This window comes from Sciurus carolinensis, chromosome 8 (assembly GCF_902686445.1).
Source record: "Sciurus carolinensis chromosome 8, mSciCar1.2, whole genome shotgun sequence".
Classification (NCBI taxonomy): Eukaryota; Metazoa; Chordata; class Mammalia; order Rodentia; family Sciuridae; genus Sciurus; species Sciurus carolinensis.
This window is the reverse complement of record NC_062220.1, coordinates 131516337-131537808: the sequence shown is the minus strand read 5'-3', so window position 1 is coordinate 131537808 and position 21472 is coordinate 131516337. Positions and strand designations below refer to the sequence as shown.

The following is a 21472-nucleotide window of genomic DNA, read 5'->3' as shown; positions in this document are numbered from 1 at the left end:
TTTTTTTTTTGTACCAGGAATTGAACTCAGTGGCACTTAATCATGGAGTCACATCTCCAGCCCTTTTTTAAAATTTTGAGACAGGGCCTCCCTAAGTCGCTGGCCTTGAACTTGCAATCCTCCTGCCTTGGCCTCCCCAGTCACTGGAACTACAGGTGTGCCCACCATGCCCGGTGGAGTCTGCCATTTCAGAAAAAGCCACGCTGCTTGGCACTGTAAGTTCAGAGGGCCAGATGGGGACCAGGCACAGCAGCTGTCGGACCCTCCTCTTCCAGAGTCTTTATTCCCCCTCTGCCATCTTCTCTGCAAGGCCCCCAAGGACAGACTGGCAGACAGTTCCGTGAACCCCACTCGCTCCGCCAACCCTCGGGCCCTAGGGCAGCAGATGAAGCTCACTGGCCAGCTCTGGGGGAGCCCAGCCAGCTGGACCCGAGAGCAGGGGCACAGGCGGCTCATCCCAACGGGTGGGAGGTGAAGGCTCAGCCCACCAAGCCGGAGGGCTTCCTGGAGGAGGTGGGAGGGAGAGGCGAGGGACGGCGCAGGCTCCGGACCGTGTCACGCAAGTGGCCAGCGCTGGGGTGTGCACAGGTGGAGGTGTGGCCCAGGCAGACGGACGCACAAGAGCATCAGGGCCTCGTGGCCCCCGGGGCCACCACCTGTGCAGAGGGCAGATGGGTCACTGCTGGAACTGCGGGGCGTGGCCAGCAGCTTCAGGGGCTGGAGGCGCGTCGGCACAGGAGCTGGGCACTTGCTGGCCTGCAGACGCCAACTACAGCCCCAGGCTCGTCTCAGAGGACACCCAGGGCTTGCCGGACAGGGCCGTCCAGGGAGGTGGCCGAGTGGACGGAGACTCCAGGGGCACCGATGCTGGTTTCCCAACAGTCAAACCCGCAGCCGGTCAGGGCCTGCTTCGTGGCCTCCACCTCCTCCTGCTCCAGACCTGGGGGAAGGCAGGGCGCTATGGAAACGTCGGCTCCCGCAGGGAAGGTTCATGCCGCGCGAGAAGGCTGGGACCCGGGCCTCCCGCCAGGCCTTCCTGTGCAAAGACCCGGGGCTCAAGAGGCTGCTACAGCCCCCCGCCCCCGGGCTGGCACGCTGACCACGCTGCCCTCCTGGGGTCCTGGAGCGAGGGATGGTGGCACTCTCCCCATCCCAGTGACCTGGGAGGCCGGGGCAAGGGGATCCTGAGACTGAAGCCAGCCTCAACAACTAGCAAGAACCTGTCTTCAAATAACAAGGGCTGGGAATGTAGCTCAGTGGTGAGCGCCCGGGTCCAATCCCAGAACGGAAGAGACAAATCCCCAAAATCCAAACAACCAAAAGCCTAAAAAGGTTCCAGTCACATGGAGCTGCCTTGTCACGTACTGGCCAGGTGGTGGGCTTCTCTGACCTCAGTTTCCTCATCTGGGAATGGCTGATGCCACCTCAACACCCCCAGAGTTCCTGGGAGGCTGAATGGGGGCAGCTGCAGACCAAGCGCCTGGCAGGCGCACTGCCACCCGCCTGCACCCGGACCCAGCAGCCAGGGCCTGCGGCTGAGGACGCGGCCACCTCCCGAGGCCAGGGGTCACGACCCGAGGGGGCTGCCTGTCCGCGGCGGGCTCAGTGCCAAGCTCAGGGGAGAGGAAAGACGGAAAGGAAGCGGGTCAAGAGAAGGGGGACCGGGAGGAGCGGGCAAGCCAGGGCAGCAGGGGAGGGCAACATGCAGGTCGCGTCCTCCATCGGAACCATCCTGGGCGGTGGGCCTGACGCTGCGGCCCTTGGCCCGGCCTTGCTCTTCCCAGAGGCCAAGGGAAAGGAGCCCCTGCGTCCTGAAGCAAGGTCAGTCCCCGTCCCAGCCGGGTCAGGAGCGGGGCGGCCGACCAGGCAGACCACGTTCTCGCTCTTCTCAGGCCAGAGGTGGGAGCAGCCACCGCGGCAGGAGCCCCGAGTGGGCCAGCCCCAGCCAGGCGCTCTGCCCGCGCTCCTCTCTGAATCTGGGCACGGCTTCTTCTCTGCGGTGCCATTTGGACACAAGGGTCCAGAGAGGTCGATTGACTTGCCCGAGGTCATACAGCAGGGCTGAAACCCACCCCAGGCCTCTGCCTCCGCACAGGGGGTTCTCGGGTGCAGCCTCGGTCCCCCCGGTACCTGGCCTGAGGAGCGTGATGCCGCAGCCGCCGCCGCCTGCCCCGGTGAGCTTGCTGTGCAGCCCGCGAGCCGTGGTCACCTGGCAGAGCCGGTCCAGGGAGGCGTGGCCCACGCCCAGGGCGTTCAGGTGGTGCTGGTTCATGTCGATGAGCTCCTGGGGAGAAGAGTCCGCTGTTCCTGCCTGAGCCCGAGGCCCTCTGCCCACCGCGTGTACACTGTCCACCTCCCGGCCACTGACGAGATGGCAGACGCTCTGACTCCCTGGCACGCTGTCCCTCTTTGCTAGTAAGAGAGCCCCTCCTACCTGCAGGACCTCCCACAGGGCCTGAAAAGAGCTGAGTGCACCCTCCCACCACGGTGGCCAGTTCTTGCCCTGACCCTGCCCAAGAAGCCTCCGACCCAACTGCTCAAGGATGGGCATTTGACCCAAGTGGGGTCAGCCAGACCTTCCTGGGGTTTTCTCTGCCTCTTTCCACTGGAGTTGCAGGAGTTAGTTAACTTCAGACACAGGCTTCCAAAATTCTCTGCCCTGCCACATGATCAGATTTCATGAAAGACAGGTTCCCAACCGCATCGTTTCAACTGCTGGATCAAGCTATACTTGAAGCTGTTATTTTTGGTCTCCTCAGTTTGGAACCAATAAATTCTTTATCTGCTAAAGCCTGGTTGAAATGGACTTCTGTCATTTGCAAGAGGAAAAAGTTTCAAATAATATGCTACCCCACAGCTGCCTCAGAGACTGACCAGAAAAAGAACAAAGCTGTATTTATCACAAGGCCATGGAGAGCGGGGAGAGCTAAGTATCTGTCTAGGTTTCTTCAATGATGCACAATGAAGTTCCTGCTCTCCAGGATCAAGCAAGATGCACATGGAAGAAACAATAAGATAATAAAATATCAGAGCCACCTCTATTGTTCCATTTACTGTGCACACCCAGCACGCTGGGCTCCACACTAGAGGCGGGGCCCTGCCATCGGGGAGTTAAGGCTCGGGCTCTGGAGTTCAAGTCTGCCTCTCCTTGCCGTGTGGCCTTGGGGGAGGTCCCTGGCTGAGTCTGTCTCCCTGGACAACAGGGTCCTGAGTGCCCTCTGCCTCTGTGCCTGAGGTGGGCGGGGCGTCTTCTGAGCGTGTCTGGTATGAGACGCGCCTGCAAGCCCTGGTCGCGGCTGTCAGTGGCTTTATGGGCACATTACCAACCTCCTGGTTTTACTACAGGAGGAAGAGGCTCAGAGCTTCAGGTCCCTTGACCTGCCCGCGAGAGCGCCGGGCATCCCGCCCCCCCGCCTCTCCACGGAGCCGCCAGGTTGCCAGGAAGGCTGTGCTCTGGGCTGCCAGTCACACGACTCCTCTGCCAGAGCCCACCTGTGGCTCCTGCCCGGGGCTGGGCAGTGGACAGGCTTGGGTCAGCCCCGCCCGCCTCCCACCCGCCCAGCACTTGTGACAAACGAGCAGACAGGCATGAGCCCCGGTGGCAGCCCGGCCGGCTGGATGTGGAAGACTCCTGGGGCCCCCTCTCTGCGCCTGAGCGCCAGGTGTCACGTTGCTGAGGCAGGTTCCAGACACCTGTCACATTCTGATCCAAAATCTGCCAGGGATCAGATGACAGGTTGTGACACAGGAGAAGAGCTCGCTGGTTTGAGCGCAACGCTGCCCAGGAGCAGAGCTGCACACTCCAGCGGCTGCCACAGCCCAAAATACACGCGACGTGTGATCAGCGGGCGGCTCAGCACTCCCCAGGGGCTCCGCGGTACGCAGGCGGCACTGTCATTACTGATTCCTTCCCCGGGGACGGTGCTCCTCCTTCCTAAGTGGGAGGAACGGAGGGCCAGGAAGGCACAGGCTGGGGAATGAGGACACAGACACAGGGATTACCGGACTCCCAGAGCCTGGCACATAGTAGGCGCTCATGAAAGCTCTGCTGGGTAAAGCGAGGAGCAAGCCAGGCTCGCGGGATGACCCAGGAGGAGGTTGTTGTCTCCTGGCTCAGGTTTTTGTCTTTTTGTTTGTCCTTTACTTTTCCCAGTACTGGAGACTGAACCAGGGACGCTCTACCACCGAGCCACGTCCCCAGCCCTTTTTAAAGATTTGGAGGCAGGTCTCTAGATTGCTTTGCATTCCTCCTGCCTCCGCCTCCCAGCTCTGGGACTGTAGGCGGGAACCGCCGTGCCTGGCGTGCACCTGTCTTCACATCTGTAACACGGGCTGCACAGCCACCTGGAGGTTGATGGGAGGGCGCGTCTGTGAAGGCCCAGCCTCCCGCAGCCTCCCTTCGTTACCAGGGATCTGGGGGAGTCGGGCAGGGGGCACCGGGCGAGGAGGGCAGCAGGGAACCCAGGAAGGAGCCGGGGAGGGTCAGAGCAGCCGGTGCCGAGGCAGCGCTGGGCACAGGCTCTGCCCAACACCGAGCCCGTCCACCTGCCTGGACATCGTGCCTCCGCCCGCCTCCCCACGGAACTGTGTGGCTGGACGGTGGCCGCTCTGCCCCGGGGCACTGGGACCACCCAGGAGTGGTGAGGGGCAGATGCCAAGGCCCCCTCAAGCAGACCCCTCACCTCCCGGCGGCCACTGCGGCACAGCCGGGGCCCTCGTGGGGAGCCTGGCTGTTGTCGCCAGGCCACGTTTACTGGGCCTTGACTCACCGAGCTGGTGGCACCAGGCCCTGTGCTTGTGTGTCACCTGTGGGACCTCAGAGCATGTGGCCTCCAGGGAGGCCGCTCAGCACACTGGGGCGCTAGGATTCAGACACAGGCCTGGCCCCCACGTGGGTCCCCGGGTCATGCAAACGGTGGGGCATGGCAACTTTGGAGCCTGCCTGACCCCAAGCAGGCGAGTGTGACACAGGCAGTCAGCATGGCACCCGCCACGACCCCCCAGGAGGCGGCTCGCAGCTCTTACTTCCAGCACGAGGTACTGCCCCAGGGCCGGGGCCGAGGCCATCTCCCCCAGCACGCGCTCACACTCCAAGGAGATGGCGTCGATGGAGCTCAGGAGGGGAGCCACGATCTCGGGGAACTGTGGGGAGGGCGGGCAGGCTGTTGAGGCCCAGGCGCCAGGGCAGGCGGACACTGGTGGCCCCCAGTGGTGAGGGCGGGGGAGGCGTCCCACCACCCGCACCCACCTCCGGGGAAACCGCTCTCCTCCCAGGCTGCCCTGCGCCTCGCGCCACAGGCCCGAGCTGCAACGCCACGTGACTAAGGAACCTAGCACCCACTTCGGGAATCCCCATCCTGCCTCTGGCCAGGGTGGAAGCTCCGACAGCACCCCCTTTGCTGCCAAGGGCCTCCCGGGCTCCCCGCCCCCCAGACTGCACCCCCCAAAGCCCATCAGCTAGAGGCAGAGCTACAAAAGCCAAACATGACCGTGTCCTGCCTGCTGAAGCCCACCCGGGAGGGGAACCAGAAGCACCTTGATCAGCCTGTTCCTGACACTAGCCACCAGGGCCTTGGTGCTTCGTGGGACCTTGGTGTTGGTCAGCAGGATCTGGAGAGCTGGGGCCCTGCAGGGTGAAGAGGAGACAGGATGGAGGAGCTGGATCGGACGGACAGTAACCCGGAACTCTGCCCCACCCGGACAGGGACAAGGAGGTAGCGACCCAGGGAGGTGACATCCCGGGCCACGGCAGCCTCGGCTTCACTCACGCATGCGTGCACCCAACTGCAGCTGGCACCCTCGAAGTGCTCAGCACCCAGAGGAACCCCGCTCAGCCTGGGGACCGGGGCAGCCGGGGGCAAAGGAGGGTCCTCGGGGCTTTCCCAGGCATGACGGAGTAAGCCGAGAACCAAGGGTAAGAGCTACCGGGGCAGAGGCAGCGAGGGCGAACGCGGCCAGCAGGGAGTGTCGTGTGCAAAGCCTGGAGGTGGCGGGGCAGGGCACGTTCATCTCGGCACAGGTTCAGACTGGCCACAGTGGGCAAGGAAGGGCGGGCTCATCACGGGCCAGGGAACCGGAGCAGAAGGTGCCGGGGTCCTGCAGGGGGCACGGAGCGGGGTGCTGGGCCGGCCAGCTAGCGTAGGCGCAGGTCGGGGGTCCCTTCTCCTAAACGCGTGGGGCCGGAACTGTCTCGGATTTCAGAGGTTTTCAGATTTGGGAATGAGTGCACAGACCTTACTGGTTGGATCAGAAGATCCAAAATCCAAAATGCTGCAAATCCTGTAAGTTTTTAAGCTCAGGGTGGATTTCGGAATACTCTGGATTTCAGATTCGGAGATTAGAGTGCTCCACCTGTGTGGCATCACAGAGGCGGGTGCAGGACGGCGAGGAGGAGGCGGGACTGCTGAGGACGGCTTCCAGCCAGAGTGCCCTCCCTGCCCGACTTGGGTGGTCCCCAGGCCAGTGGCCCAGGCACAGGTAGCTATAGGGAGTCCATCTCCCCTGGGGGCCCAGGGAAGGGAGCGGGGCGCCCGGCGAGAGCGCAGCCAGCCCACTCTCCAGCAAGACTGCCAACCCTCCTGGATGCCGACTGCCCTGTGGTGCCCTGTCCTTGGGGACCTGAGCTGCCCTCTTCTGTATCCAGTCTGTCTTCCGGAGCCGCAGGCCGGGGGTGGGCGGAGACCCTGGACGTGCTCTGGCCAGAGCCAGCTGAGGAGCGCAGCCGCGACACCTTTATTCACGCGCTTCACAGTTCAAGACTGCAACCCAGCCGGGCTGGGAAAGGCGGCGGGAAAACTGCTTTATCTCACTGCCCATAAGCCCATGAAATTAATATCGATTCTCGGCCTCGGCGGCTGCTCGCTCTTTTTTTTAACTTTACAAAGGATGAACATTCTATTTGGCCTTTCTCTTTCCTTTCAAGACAAGTCGTTGCTCAAAAGGGCAGCGTCCTGGGAGGCCACGTCTTGATCCACTTCACAAACAACGTGTTTTTCTAGAGAAGCACTGTGCGCTCTGGGGGGAAAGGGCTCCTCTTTAAGCCATCGTGGGATTAAAGTGGAGTCCAGCCTCCCAGCCTCTCAGAGAACCTGCCATCTGTTCACGGTGCGCCCGGCAGCAAGTGGCCAAGGTCGCCTGCTCTGTGCCCACCCACAGGGAGGCGAGCGCTGCACGGGTCTTCACCCGTCTCAGACAGTCCTCTGCCGCGGGCCTGCTGCCAGCCCCACAAACCCGGCGTGCCAAAAGCCAGCGGCCGCAGCTCAGGGCTCTGCCCTGGAAGTGCTTCCGTGCTCTGGGTCAGGCCCCCTCCAACCCCATCTCCTCCCACCCCGTCGCCCTGGCCCCCTGGCTGCTGCTCCTGCCCCAGGGCCTTGGCACCTGCATTTATTCTTCCAGAGACTGGCCGCCTGCAGCTGTGCGGCTCACTCTGGTTCACTCCGGTCTCTGCTCCACGGTAGCCTCCCAGAAGCCCCTCCGGCCCCAGGACGGCACCGATCAGCCATCAGTTTCTGGTTCCTCACCCAGCCTTGTTTCCTGGAGGCGCTGTGACTGCCTCACAAGCTCTCGAGAGCATTTTATTTGGTGGCTGTCTCCCCACAAGGGTGAGGCCCACGAAGCAACCACCTGCTGAGGCCGCAGTGCTCAGCGTGTAGTAGGTGCTCAATAATGTGCGTGGAATGGGTGACTGTCTGGTCAGCAGACAGTTAAGCACTTTAGAACAGCGCTCCTGATACGAACGGGAAGACGGAGCCTGGAGAGTGGCCGCCCGCTGCGGAGGGCGGAGCTGGGGCAGACCAGGCCTGGGCCCCAGGGCCTCTGTGCGCCGGCTCCAGCACCAGGGCTCCCCTGCCCGCAGAGGTGGAGTGTCTCCGAGGGGCTAGGTCCCGTGCTCGGGATATGACTGGCTCTCGGGAAGCACGGGATGAATGAAAGGCACCACCCCAGGGCCCCACTGCAGCTGGACAGCAAATTCCGAGCCCTTTGGTTGCCTTCTCTGGTCACGCCAGCTGCCTCTGCCCATCACTGTGGGCTGCTGGGGGCAGGCCAGGCCCCGCAGCTCCGTCCACCCGACTCCCACGGACGGGACCTGCTGGCAAAGCCAATTCCCACTGGGCTCCTGAGGCTCCACTGGCAACCACCGGGCAGAGGAAGCTGCTCCTGGTTCCTCCTTGGCTCTGCTTCCTCCCCTGGGTAGAGCAGGGGTTGGCACCAGGGTGATTACGCCCTCCAGGGGACACTGGGCAACGTCTGGAGACATTTTTGATTGTCATAGCTGTGAGGTGCTACTGGCCTCTACTGAAAGAGGCCAGGGATGCTGATGACCATCCCATAATGCACAGGATGGCCCCCGCCAAAGAATGATCCGGTCTCAAGTGCAGAGCCACGGGAGGGCAGGTGCAGCGCCGGACGCTGACGGAGCCAGGTCCGGACGGAAGCTCCCTGGGCACAGGCAGGGGAAGCGTGTGGCCCGGGACTCCACTGTGGAGCCGCTGACGGACCAGCTGGCGAGGGCAGAGGGCCAGGACGGGCTGCCCAGCTGCAGAGAAAACTCCCTGAGTAAAGAAGCGGGAGATGCAGAGGCACCAGGGGCAGCAAGGTCCCTGGGACGCACACTGCTACCCAGCCTGGGAGAGTCAGCGTCTCCCGCTTGCTGTCCACCGCGGCCCCCGCGCCTGACATCTCCGCCAGGGACAAACGGAACATAACCCGCACGCCTGGGATTCCAGAGGCCCAGGAAACAGGCGAGGCGCCGCGTCCCCTCCGCTCTGAGCCTCTCCTGAGCCCAGAAGCGGGCTTCGGTCTGCTGGCCTGTGGCCCCGTATGGCAACCCTCACTGTCCCTCAGCAGAGGGGTTCCTGGAAACTGGGATTCCCGTCTGTGTCCCCAGGCCCGGGACATGTCATCAGAAGCACAGGAAGAACACCATTTTGTTCACTCAATGGACCGACCAGCGTGCAGCCAGGGGCCTGCAGAAGAGCCGCCTTCTGGGAGGGGGCTGGACGGCACGGTGACTTTCCCTCGAAGCTGCAGGGCTGAAGGGCGGAGGGCCACGCCCGGCCTGCCTTCTGTACCCGGGGCCCCGCCAGCAGGGAGTGAGCTCGGGGGCACCTGCCCCTGCCGACTTCCAAGGCCCAGCTCCACAGGCCCCCGGGGATCAGGACACACTGCCTCCCCCATTACCTCTTCAGGGAGGAGATCTTCCCTTGCTGGTACCGGAGGGCTCCCCCTGGGGAAAAAGCCAAGCGGTCAGAGCTGCAGGACAGCGCACGTGCCCCTGGGGAGGGTGGACTTGGGGCCCACGTTTGGCCCCGAGAGGAACAGGTGAGGCAGTACAGCTGGTCACCTCAGCCCCAGCCGCAAAGGGGCCAGGAGGCAAGAATGTCCCCCGGAGGCTCCCGCCAGGCCTGGCCCTCGCGGCCCCCCAGCCGCCCAGTTTGGCTCCACCGGGCCACACGGTGAAGCCGGGCCCGGGCCTCGGTGTCTAGGCCTGGCAAGAGCACCCACCTCCTCCAGAGGGGAGGACACCGCTGGGGCGCGCAGAGCCCTGAGCCTCCCTCGCGAGGCCGTGCAGCCCACAGGCCCACCCAGAGGTGGAGGCCGGTGAGAGGCGGAGCCGCGTCCGCTCGCTCCCTCCCAGAGCAGGAAATGCTCTTGTCCCCAGACCCGTGGATCCCCTCACCCAAGCCAGCGGGGCCAGCGGAGGAGAGGAAAGCACCTACCCCACGTGCTGACGGCGTTGTCCACCCCCGAGGGGTTCCCGTGAATCACCCGCTCCCCCTGGAAGGCCCACTTGTTGATGAGTTCCAGGTTCTCCTCCGACCACCTGGGGACACAGAAACACCTTTAGCAGGGCGGTGGTGGGTGGGCCAGGGAGACCTCGCGGCAGAGGGCGGAGCTGCGGCCTCTGCGTGGTGGAGGACGAGGCCCCACACCAGAAAGAGCCACCGGCGCTGGCCGCACCCGAGACCAGGCTGAGCCTCCTCTCCCTTCCCTGGAAGCCTGCGGCGTGGCGGGAAGAGCCCGGGCTCTGGTGCCCACAGTCCTCTGCCTCTTCCCAGCCGAGTCCTCCGGGCCGGCTACCCAGCTTCCCCGGGCCTTGCCTCCCTCAGTGGCCGAGGCTCAGGGCCGGGTGCCCGGTGAGGCGTCCACACACGGCAGGCGGTGGCCAGGGCCCTCTGCCTGCTCCTGAGCCAAGCCTGACTTTAGGAGGAGCAGGAGGCTGGGGTGCTTCCCACGCCCGCAGGCAGGCAAACGCGCAGTCGCGACAACTCCCAGTCCAGGAGCCTTAGCGGGGCCTTCGGGCCGGGTTGGCACCAGCCATCTCTGAATCTCTCCAAAGCACAAGGGGCCGCCACAGAGCGGGCGCGGGCTCACCAGCTCACGTGAAGGGACCCAAACAGCCAGGCGGGACCCAGGAGAGGCGAGCAGCGGCCGCCCCCTTCCCTCCACTCGCACTTCCTCTCCGCGGACCCCTCCCCACGGAACAGCAGCGGCCCAGGGTGGTTGTACAGGGCCAGGCTCAGGGCAGGCGGGCTGCGGCGGTGAGCGGGCTGGAACCCCAACCTGCCGCGGACTCGCGGGCCTCCCTACAGCGGCTCCAGCCCGCGCCCTCCCTTCTCTGAGCCGGGAAGGACATGTGAGTCTCGTGACATGTGCCCCGGTGACAGTGTGCTCTTCCCAGTACAGGCCGCCAGGCACGGCGGCTCCTGGATGCACTCAAAACCCAGTTCAAGGGCTGGGGATGTGGCTCGGCGCGTAGCCTCCGCTGGAGCCCTGGGCAAGCCAGCTGTCCCCGAGCTGGCGTGATGGCACGCGCCTGTTGCCTAGTGACTCGGGACTCAGGAGGCTGAGGCAGGGGAATCACAAATTTGAGGGCAGCCTCTGTCTCAAAAAATAAAAAAGGACGAGGGCCAGGCACAGTGGCGCACACCTGTTATCCCAGGGGCTCAGGAGGCTGAGGCAGGAGGATGACAAGTTCAAGGCCAGCCTCAGCACCTTAGTAGGGCCCTACGCAATTCAGTGAGACCTGTCTCAAAAAGAAAAAGGACCGGGGATGTTGCTCAGTGGTAAAGAGCCTCTGGGTTCAATCCGCAGTACCAAAAAAAAAAATTGTACATATACATACGTGTACAGGTATATATATTCGCGCGTGTGTGCATCTCTGTCTGTCTGTCTATCTATCTATCTATCTATCTATCTCCCTCCCTCCCTCCCTGCTGAGTCTGTCTATCTACATATATACACGCATCTCCTGAGCCTCCTTCCTCACCTGCCGAGCTAGAACGCGGGCACCTGCGCCTGGCTCAGGGCTGCGGCCGTGACTGAGATGAGTCACAGGGTGGATACTATGGAGCAGCCAGTGCGAGGCTTGTGCTTTGCTTTCATCCTCTCAGTAACCTGCAGGGACGGTGCCATTACCATCCCCTTTCACACAGAAGCAGAAACAGGCTCAGATGGGCAAAACGTCACCCCCAAGATCACAGTGGTACCGTGGCTACATCAGAAGCACCTCTGCTGACTTGGAGCCTGAGCTCTGCCCCCTGAAACACCACGGTGCCAAGATTCGCTCCTTCACCCCCGGGGTGCTTATTGAGTAACTAGTACATGTTAACGGCTGGGAGCAAAAAACAGACATGGTTGTAACTTCCTGGAACCTGGAGATCTGTAAGCAATCAATATTTAGTTACAGATTAGTCACACTGCAATATTTAACTCCAAAACGGACACTTAGGTAAGTGTGATGCAGGCTGAATGGAGTGTACCTCATGCCAAAGGGGGGAGGCGGGCAGAGGGCAGGGGGTGTCAGTCGGAGGGCCCCGCTTATGCAGCTCCCGGAGTTGGGCCAGAACTGAAGGGCAGCGACGTGCCCGGAAGCAGCAGCGACGTGATGGAGAGGGACAGGAACCCGTGGCTGACTACCTCTCAACCCTGAGGCCCCCCACGCTGCACAGGTCCTTCCTCAGGGGCTCGGACTCAGGTCTCCAGAGAGAACTGGGCCAGTTTCTTCAACTTGGAAGTGGCCGGGGGCAGGTGGGTGAGGAAGGGCTGGGTCTTCAGGGGAGGCCGGAGAACAGGTCAGAAGCAGCATGGGAAAGACCACACCTGTGCCCATGCGCACACACACGTGCACGCGCACACATGCACATCCACGCACACACACCCGCACATGCACACGCAGTCTTTTGAAGAGCAAAGCCAGACTGTGGGGCTGATGAGGCTGTGTATTCAGGGGACCCCGGCAACCAGGCCTTCGCTGGTCTGGTTATGACCAGTGACCAGCCCACAGTCATGAGCAGCCGTCTCCAAGTCGCCCTCCTGCGTCACCATCTTATCACAGGGTCACCAAATCCCAAGGACGGAAGAACCCTGCAAAGGATCCTCAGGTCCAGTCCCTAATTGCCAGATGAGGAAACGGAGCCCAGAGAGCAGGGGCCCCAGGCCGCACGGCGAGTTCACAAAGCTACGCGAGTCCTGGAGGACGGAGCTGCCCAGAGCGCCACCTCTTTTCGGCTGGAGCCCCCCCGACCCGCGGCAGCTTCTGCCCCACTTCCCCACCCAAGGAGCCAGCAGAGGGACCCCCGGCACCGGGACACTCAGCAACAGCCTCCAGCACCACCCAGGCCCGTGAGGACCCCAGGGACCTTGGGGCTCAGCTGAACTCAGCTGAATGTGACCTACGTGTCTCAGGGAAGAACGACTGGATGTGACAGAAGCCTTGACAGGCAGCTCCAGGGCCAGAGAGAGAAACGCGGTTCAGACCAAACTCAGGCAGAGGACAGGGCTCCTCAGCCACAGGGCAGGCGCTGCATCCGTGGGTCTTGCTCCTCTCTGCGGCCCGCTGAGGACCCACGAGGTGCGGGCACACCCTGGGTGTTAACAAACAGCTCCGTCCACTGGACGCCCGGCCCCCCGGAAGCCTTCCCCTCTGCTGGCCAGACTGGAGCCAGAGGAGACCAGCAGTCCACCTGAGAAGCACTGTGGCTGGCACCACGCGGCTGGCACGCACACGGCTGGCACTGATAGCCCCCAGTTGGGTGGGTTCCCCAAGCCATGTGGGCCCAGGGAGATGCCCACAGTGAAGCTGCCGGGGAACTCTGGGGCCTTTTCCACAACGCGCCAGGCCAGGAAGGTCGCATGGCCTCTGAACTTGGGGTGGTTTCTCAGGGAGCACCTGCAAGTGATGGAAGCGGTGTGCCCCACCGTAAGGACCACAGGCGACCCTCCCTGACGGGGAGGAGGCGAGGGCACAAGGAGAGCCACCCGCCTCCAGCAGACGCCTCCTAATGCCAACCTGGGCACCTTACGCTTTTCCTCATAACTGTCTGGTTTGAACTCACAGTAACCCCTTGGCACTCCCATGACCATGCGGAGGAGGACACGAAGCACCAGGGGTGTAGTGACCAGGCCCAGGTCCCACAGGACGTGAGTGCAGAAGCGAGAGGGTTCACCTTCACCTGTGGCCATTGACATCGACTCAGGTTCCTTCTGGCCCACACCACGGGCGCTTGGACTTCAAAGAGCCCAGAGGGGGCGAGGGTGGCACAGAAGTGGCTCAGCGCAGGCGTGAAGGGCTCGACCCTGAGTTCACACGGCTGGGTTCACACCCCACTCCGCCGTCACTAGTGTGCAGCCCTGATGCCCAGCCTCTGTGGCCCTCAGCTTCATCTCGGGTAAAGTGCCCATGACACCTTGCACCACACGGGGAGGTGACCAGGTCCCCGGAGAGACTCCTTGCTTGGGCCTGGCACACAGGAGGGACCAGGACCGTGATTACCTGCTGGTGTGCTCGCCGTCCTCCAGCGGGTTTGGGATCTCCTCACACAAGGTCAGGAGGGCGGCCGCCAGACACACGGAGTAGGCGGCGCTGGAGCCCAGGCCCGCCCCGGTGGGCAGCTCTGACCACACCACGATGTCCAGGCTCGGCAGGGCCCTGCAACACGCCAAGGTGCAAAGTGTGACTCTCGTAAGGACAGTGAGGTGCCGACACTGGATCCAGGGCCAGGGACCAGGTTCCGACTCTGAGCATCTGACGGGTTTTCTGAACGCAGGGAGACCGCCTGACTGGACGCTGGGTGCTCACGGTGGATCGGACGACCGGGAGACGCGTCCCAGGCCCACTGAACCACTGCGCTGCCCGGCCAGAGCTCCCCAGGGCGCCTCCTGCAGGGCGACGCGCTGCTCCCTCCGCTAGGCCCTGACGGCCCTGCTCTCAGCCCCAGCTGCCCGCTGCCCGCGAGGCCCTTCCACCTCCTCATGCCCCGGAGGTCCCCACCCATCCTTCAAGACCCTCTCAGGTGCCACTGCCATGGAGACCTTTCAGGACCACCCACAGGGCCCCAAAGAAGTCTTCCTCCACTACGGCCTCCTCGCAGCACCCACGGCGGGGAGCTCCCAGGAGGCCTGAGCCCCAGCGCGTGCAGCCAGGTTGGCTGTGGACGGCCGCGGAGTTTGGAACCACACACGGACTCCCAGCGACACCGTCAGCCTCATATTCAGAAACTGCCACTAAGCACTTTGCCCAATTGCCGCACATAAAAATGGCAGCGCTCCACGGGCCTTCTCAGGGTTATTCTGAAAGGACTCCCACCCACTCAAGGACAAGCCCTTCCCAAGATGACAATCCCTGCACCAAGCCAGGCTTGGCGGGACACGCCTGCAATCCCAGAGGCTCGGGAGGCTGAGGCAGGAGGCTCGAAAGTTCAAGGCCAGGCTCAGCAACTTAGTGAGGCCCTAAGCAACTTAGCAAGACTCCGTCTCAAAAGCTAAAAAGGGTTGGAGATGTGGCTCAGTGGTTAAGCACCCCTGGGTTTAATCACCAGTACAAGAAAAAAAAATTCCAGCCGGAGACAGCAAGCATTGGCCATTTACAAGTGTGTCCTCAGCACAGCAGACACTGGGTCAGTGCCTGTGGCTCCACCCGAGGGCCACACTTCATGCTCTGCACAAAAAATACTTCTGTACGCTCACTGTGTGCCCGTAACGGTGCAAGGCCATGTGGTGTGGATTCCGGATCTCCCTTATTATTTCCTAAGGAATCTCAGTAACGACATTGATGAAGCTGTGGGCCAGGCTTGCCAAGCACCTGAGTGCCATTACTGCGCCCGCTGTGCAGATGAGGAAGCTGAGGCCCAGAGAGGCTCAGACAAGCTGGCAAGCAGCACGGCTGCAGCCGGGACCCACGCGGTCTGCCTGTGGAGCGCGTGCTGCTACACCTCGTGACAGCGCCCCACTACTGCCACCCTCGGGAGCTGGTGTCCTACTTCAGAGTGAAAGTGAAGGGGACAGGGGTTTCACTCTGCTGACCAGGTTTCCTGTGGCAGACTGTGGATCAAGGTCCCTCTCCAGCTGTGTCCCAGGAGGGGCCACACCGTGGATCCCAGAAGGGACCCGGCTTTGCTCGAAGAGAAGGGAGCAGTGTGGGGAGGCAGGTGCTAGAGCGACCCCCTTCCCAACCGGCTGACGGGCAGCGTCCCCGTTGGTCTGAGTTTCCACAGGGTGTAAAACAGGTAGCGCCTCTGTCCCAGGGTTGCCATCTACAGAGCATCTGGCGAGGCCCTGGGCACCGGGGAGGGACAGCCGGTGGCCGCTGCTCCTGAGGCCGGGAAGGAGGCTCGCGCGTTCCAGCAGGGCGGGACTGGGCTCTGCCCGCTCCCGCGGGGCTGAACGGGACTCCTTCCGCTCCCGCGGGGCTGAACGGGACTCCTTCCGCTCCCGCGGGGCTGAATGGGACTCCTTCCGCAGAGCACGCACGCACCTCTGCCTGCCACAGATGGCCAGGTACAGGTACAAGAAGGCCAGCACAGCCAGGCACTCGGCCGCAGCACAGTCCTCGGGGAGGCCGGCCACCTCCTTCAGCTTCTCCACTTGCTCTGGGACGGGCGCTGGGACGTCACCTTGCTCTGTCAGACACGCAAACACAGGTGGGTGAGAGGCCTCAGGGGTTTCTGTAAACCAGACTAAAACTGGGTAGTCACTGGAAGCAGAATGTGGACGGGCACCGACTCACAGCCAGCCCCAGAGCGGAGTCTCTCTGTTGACCCAGAGCCCTGGGGTCGGCAGACTGGGGAACAGGGTCCCGACTGTGCCATTCACTCCCTGTGTGGCCCTGAGCATGTGACTTACCTTCTCTGAACCTCAGTTGCTATCAATAGTACCTCTTCATAGGGCTGCCGTGAAGACAGAGTTAAGCAAGGGTTGTAAAATTCTTAGCACAGCTCCTGGCGCATATTACGAAGGCTGGCCTTTCACCTTCCTTTGTACAAAACCAAAGGCAGTATTAAGTTACTCCCCAGGTATTTTCCCCTCCCACAAGATAATTAGGGAGACTAGAAACTCAAAAGCAGCCACATGAAACGCTGGGTGGGCAAGAGGGAAAGGTGAGGTGGTAGGTTTTTCCCAGAGATAGGTGCCCCCCGTGGCTTGAGCCACCTTCCTCTGCGACACCGAGGAGCCGAGCGGGTCTGAGCAGTCCACCTTTACAGATTGCTCCCAGAGCCTCAGGCCAAGCTCTAAGGAGAGTACGAAGTGGAGTTGGTATGCCCGCGCTAGGGCGCTTCAGGGCACCTATGAGATGTCAGCAAGGCCGACGTGACAGAGGGCCTAGGCACTGCAGGTCTCCGCCCTGGAGACGCGACAGGCTTCAGAGTTTAGAGAGAACTGGATCTGAATCCTTTCTAGATTGGCACGCTGGGTGGCTCAAGCCAGGGACCTCTGTACTTCAGTTTTCACATCCACGTAACGGGCATGAGTAACGTCACTGCTTCCAGGGAGAGCTGGAGGATTCTAAGACTTCCAAAGATGGCGACGCTTCGGCCTGCAGACAACGTGTCTCCAAAGGGCTCGGAGTGCTTCTGTCTCCTTCTGAAGTGGATGAACGAGCCCTTACCTGTCCCCCGTGCTCAGCCACAACCTCCGGTCCTGCCGGAGTTCAGAGTCCACCTCAGCAGGCAGCACAACCCCGTTCGTGGGGGCCCGGGAGGCGAAGTGACCTGCCAGGCTCGCCCGGGAAGTCTGAGTGGTCCACTCCAGGTTGCCGCCATCTTGTGCTACTGACTTACCAATGCAGTGGCCGGTTCTCAGGGAACATTTCTGGCCTGGCTGGGTGGCCCTGGGCACCACAGGAAGCAAGTCCCAGGTGCTCCACTCGGCCACCTTCTGAGGCAAGCTCCCAGGCAGTGGCACTTAACTGAGGGTGTCCCTGGTGTCACCCAGGAAACCCGCCCCTACCCACTAACGATTCTCAACAGGAGACAGACAAGGCCAGGAATCCATCTACACTGGTAAAAATAACAGTAAAAATGTCCTCTGGGATTCCAAGGCATGAGAGGTTTAGAACGGCTGCTGAGAGATTCATTTTTATTTTTATTTTTGGTGGTGCTGATTGAACCCAGTGCTGGGCCATGGAGCTCCACCCACAGCCTGAAGGCTTTCAACCCTCACTCCATCTCCTATGAGCCACTGTGGCTCCTCAGGGTTAAGGTACAGCTTGGAAGAAAGCCCAAGGGGAGTGTCACTTGTCCAAGGCTTGCTGAGGAACACCGCTGCCAACAATGAGATGTCAGCCCAGGAAGGAGACCACAGATGGAGAACAGAGAGTACCTCCAGCTCTGGGGCAGACAGCGGTTCCCCAGCTGTGGAAAATGAGCCTGCTTATGGGTGGACGCAACCTTCCCCATGTCACCAACAGCAGCGCCCTTACTTACTGGCAAGGAAAAATGATCCGGATACACTGAAGAAAAAAATGCACACATTCCTGAAAAGTAGATAATGGACGGACCCAATTTTTTTTTTTTTTTTTAGTTGCCAATGGACCTTTATTTTATTTATTTGTATGTGGTGCTGAGGATCAACCCCAGTGCCTCACACATGCTAGGTAAGAGCTCTACCACTGAGCTACAACCCCAGGCTGAACTGACCCAATTTGGGGTAAAAACCAAGATATCTCTCTATCTCAGTCAATCCAAATATCTCCATATTGATAGAAAATCACTCAGAAGGATTAATACCAAAATGCCTAAGGTGGTATTTGGGAAAGAGGGAAGCAATAATAGGTGAATTTATTTTTTTGACATCTGTCATTTTGCTGACTATATTTTCCAGTAATAAACACAAGTTATTTTCATTGTTAATACTTTTTTCTTCTTTTTGGGCTGTGGTTTGAACTCAAGGCCTCATGCATGCTAATCACACACTGCTCCACTGAGCTACACCCAGTCCTGTTTTTAAGAATTTCGAATCGCCAGCCGTGGTGGCACACTCCTGTAATCCCAGCCGCTCAGAATGCTGAGGTAGTAGGACTGCAGGTTCAAAGCCAGCCTCAGCAACTTAGCGAGATCCTAAGCAACTTAGCAAGACTCTACCTCAAAATAAAAAATAAAAAGGACTGGGGATGTGGCTCAGTAGTTAAGCACCTCTGGGTTCAATCCCTGGTACCAAAAAAGAAAAAAAAAAAAAAAAACAAAAAAACTTTTTTTTTTTTTTAATCACATGAAATGCCCACCATTCCTTTTCCCTGTTGAAAGCAACATTATAGAAGGTGTGGCTCTGTCCAATCTCCACCCCTAGGACCCTCCCAGAGATCAGCTTGATGTCTGTTACCTCAGACCTTTTTCTATCATTTTTTCTGCAGTACTGGGGATTGAGTCCAGGGCCTTACACATACTAGGAAAGAGCTCTACACTGAGTTACATCCTCAGTCCTTTCTTTAACTTTATTTTGAGGCAGGGCCCCCCCTAAGTTGCCCAGGCTGGCCTTGAACTTGAAATCCTCTGCCTCAGCCTCCTGAGTAGTTGGGATTACAGGTGCACCAGCATGCTCAATGTTTTTTCTATGCCTTGGCACACTGACCTCATGCAAGTATGCATGGATGCTGTTTACATCTTGTGCTTTTTCACTTAACAATAGACCTTGATAATATGTCCACACGGCCCACAGATATCTGATGCACAGTTCACGCTTTTAAATTAAGACAAAAAACTAAATAAGTGAGGCTAATTTTATGGGGTCAGGATAGAAAATAGCCCTAAAATGGCTGGCCTCTGGCTCCCTCGGGAACAGCCTAGAACCTACCCAGGTGCCTTCTCTCCCCCTCTTCAGGGCCCAGGCTCTTCTCACTGCTGGCTTCTCCTGCTTCCACTTACCCATAAAGCTTGTGTCCAACAGCTGAAGCCTGGCCACATCCCAGACCTGCCTGACACCAATGTTTGGTAAGTTGAGGCTCACTTTCCCATTGCTGTGGGGTTGAAGCCGGAGGAATGTTCTCAAGTTCAAGGCCACGGCCAGAGCGACCTGTACAATAAAGAGCAAAAGTGGTAAGCTGAAGAGGGCAGGGGGGAAAAGGACCAGAGTCAATATGCTGAGAAGTGAGGGCAAATACCAGCACACAGGCCACTCCCACCCATGCCTTGGCATGCTGTCCCACTGGGCCTGGGCACAGCCACTACCACTCAGTTAGGAGTTTGTATCCACTTATATTGTCTTCCCCAAGGAGAACTTCAGAGGTTCTCAACACCAAGGAACTGCTTCTCCATAATCTCTACATTTTCAAAGAGAAACATACGGTAAGAACATAAAGAACTGCACTTCAAATGAGCGTGAGCTTCAGGCTCAGACAGAGGTGGGTTCACTACTACATGTACAAGGTGTGGGAAGCTTGGTCAAGTTATCAACTCTCTAAGCCTGAGTCTCCATATCTGTAAACAGGACAACAAAAGGATGTCCCTCCTGAGGTAGCTGCAAAGGTTAAATGAGATAATGCATGTTTCTGACTGTTTGCTGGATCATCCTTCCAACTTCCAAACATGGGAATGCCCCGGGCTCAGTCTTCAAACATCTATTTCTCTCCACCAGCTCATTCTCTAAGTGATTTCATGCCACATGAAGGGCTTTATATATCACCTTTTGCTACCTTGATGAGTAAGGCCAGAGAAATTCTTCAGTGGGTGTAAGACCTTGTCTTTCCCTTGTCTGGCTGGGGAGAAATGAACCTCCTCCCTGCTCTGCTCCCAAGCTATGCCTCAGGGCCTCACTTCACCTTCTTGCAAGATCAGTGAGGGGTCGGGGGGAAGCGGGATCCAATCCTCAAAAGTTCTGGGGACTTTTTACCTTGCCATGGACCACGGCGTGTTCTCCATGAAGGATGACTTTCCCTGGAGAAGACACTAGCAGGACTTCTGACAACATGGCGCTTGGGAATCCTGAAAGGGAAAGCCAGAGAGAGGAACAAAGGGGCCTACATGTCAGGACATCAGGAAGAGATCTTAGAGAAAGCCCAGTTCAAGTTCATCTTTGTCACAATGACAACATGAAGAGCATGAAGAGCACTTGCTATGTACCTGAAAGCAGTGCAGTATGGCAGTCAACCGGGAAAATGAGAAAGATGAGAGTTCGAATTCCAGCTCTTCTACTCCCCTGTGATGTCATCTTCGCTAACTCGCTTAAATGACTGTGAATTTCAGTTTACGCATACATTATATAGGGATGATACTGTAACCTACTTCAACACCTCATTAGGAAAGTTAAATTTAAGCAAGTGTCTGGCAATGTTGTAATCCCTTGATTACTGAGAGCTAATTATTACCAGCTCTGTTCTTGGTTTTGGCTTTTATTATTACTACTATTGAAGACGGAAATTCACATGAGGGGTGGGAAGGTAGCTCAGTGGTAGAACACATTCCTAGCATGAGCAATGAACAAGGCCCTATGACAGACAGAAGAGGGAAGAGAGAAGAGGGCAGAAGAAGGAAGGAGGGGAGAAGGAGGGGGAGGGAGGAAAAGGGAGGGAGAGGAGGGAGATTGAGATTGATTGATTCACATGAAATCGTGGACGAAAAAAATCTCTTTCCTGGACACTGAGACTGTTTCCAAGGTGTCACAATTATAAACACGGGCTGCGGAACACACCTGTTATGCCCCGTTTTGCACACTTATGCGAAGATTTCTGCAACAAGTGCAGAAAGCATCTTGCTGGGTCTCCAGGTGTGTAGCATTTTATCTTTTCACAAATAATGCGAAGCTACCCTTCGTCGAGGGCCTTACGTGAACTACCTTATTACACGAAGACCTCACTCGCACTATGAGCTCAGGACCCTACGCTCCCTTCTCTTAGGAACAGTCAGATTCCAGGTTGCCGACCTCAGGACGACTTCTCGGAGTTGGGGAAACTGAGCCAAAGAAGCTGGCCTCCTGCCCCGGGGTCGTCCTTAGTCTCGGATCTCGCGCCACCCGGTTCTGAGACCCCCCAGCTTCTCACCTGCCGCCGCCGCCGCCCCTTCTCCCGGGAACCTGAACTGCTCCCGGACTCCGCCATCCACAAGAGCCAGCGCCCGGCGGGAGGCGGCCTCTACTTTCCGTCCAGCCAATCAGAGCACGCAAGTCGGGAACCCCCTTTACCAATTGGCTTGAGCATTGGTCAATAGGAATCGCAACCATGCCGTCCAGGGTTTTCCCGCCCCTCTCCTTACGTGAACCAATA

At 59.5% G+C, this 21472-nt stretch overlaps 1 protein-coding gene across 5 annotated transcripts; it reads right to left on the bottom strand.

Annotated features, from left to right (window-relative positions):
- Positions 1 to 254: 254 nt before the first annotated feature.
- On the bottom strand, positions 255 to 21346 carry Mvk (mevalonate kinase). Of its 5 annotated transcripts, none has more exons than XM_047560676.1 (12): positions 21251 to 21346; positions 20104 to 20195; positions 19140 to 19287; positions 15755 to 15899; positions 13775 to 13930; positions 9720 to 9823; positions 9181 to 9226; positions 5536 to 5626; positions 5026 to 5142; positions 2875 to 2970; positions 2131 to 2284; positions 255 to 940 (listed from the first exon to the last, which is right to left on the bottom strand). In XM_047560676.1, exons 2-12 carry the CDS (start codon positions 20179 to 20181, stop codon positions 789 to 791), a joined length of 1287 nt encoding a protein of 428 aa, XP_047416632.1. In that variant the 5' UTR covers positions 20182 to 20195; positions 21251 to 21346; the 3' UTR covers positions 255 to 788. The 5 variants fall into 5 exon arrangements, with proteins under 5 accessions (XP_047416632.1, XP_047416629.1, XP_047416634.1 ...); XM_047560673.1 differs by lacking the exon at positions 21251 to 21346 and adding an exon at positions 20334 to 20681; XM_047560678.1 differs by lacking the exon at positions 2875 to 2970.
- Positions 21347 to 21472: the final 126 nt, after the last annotated feature.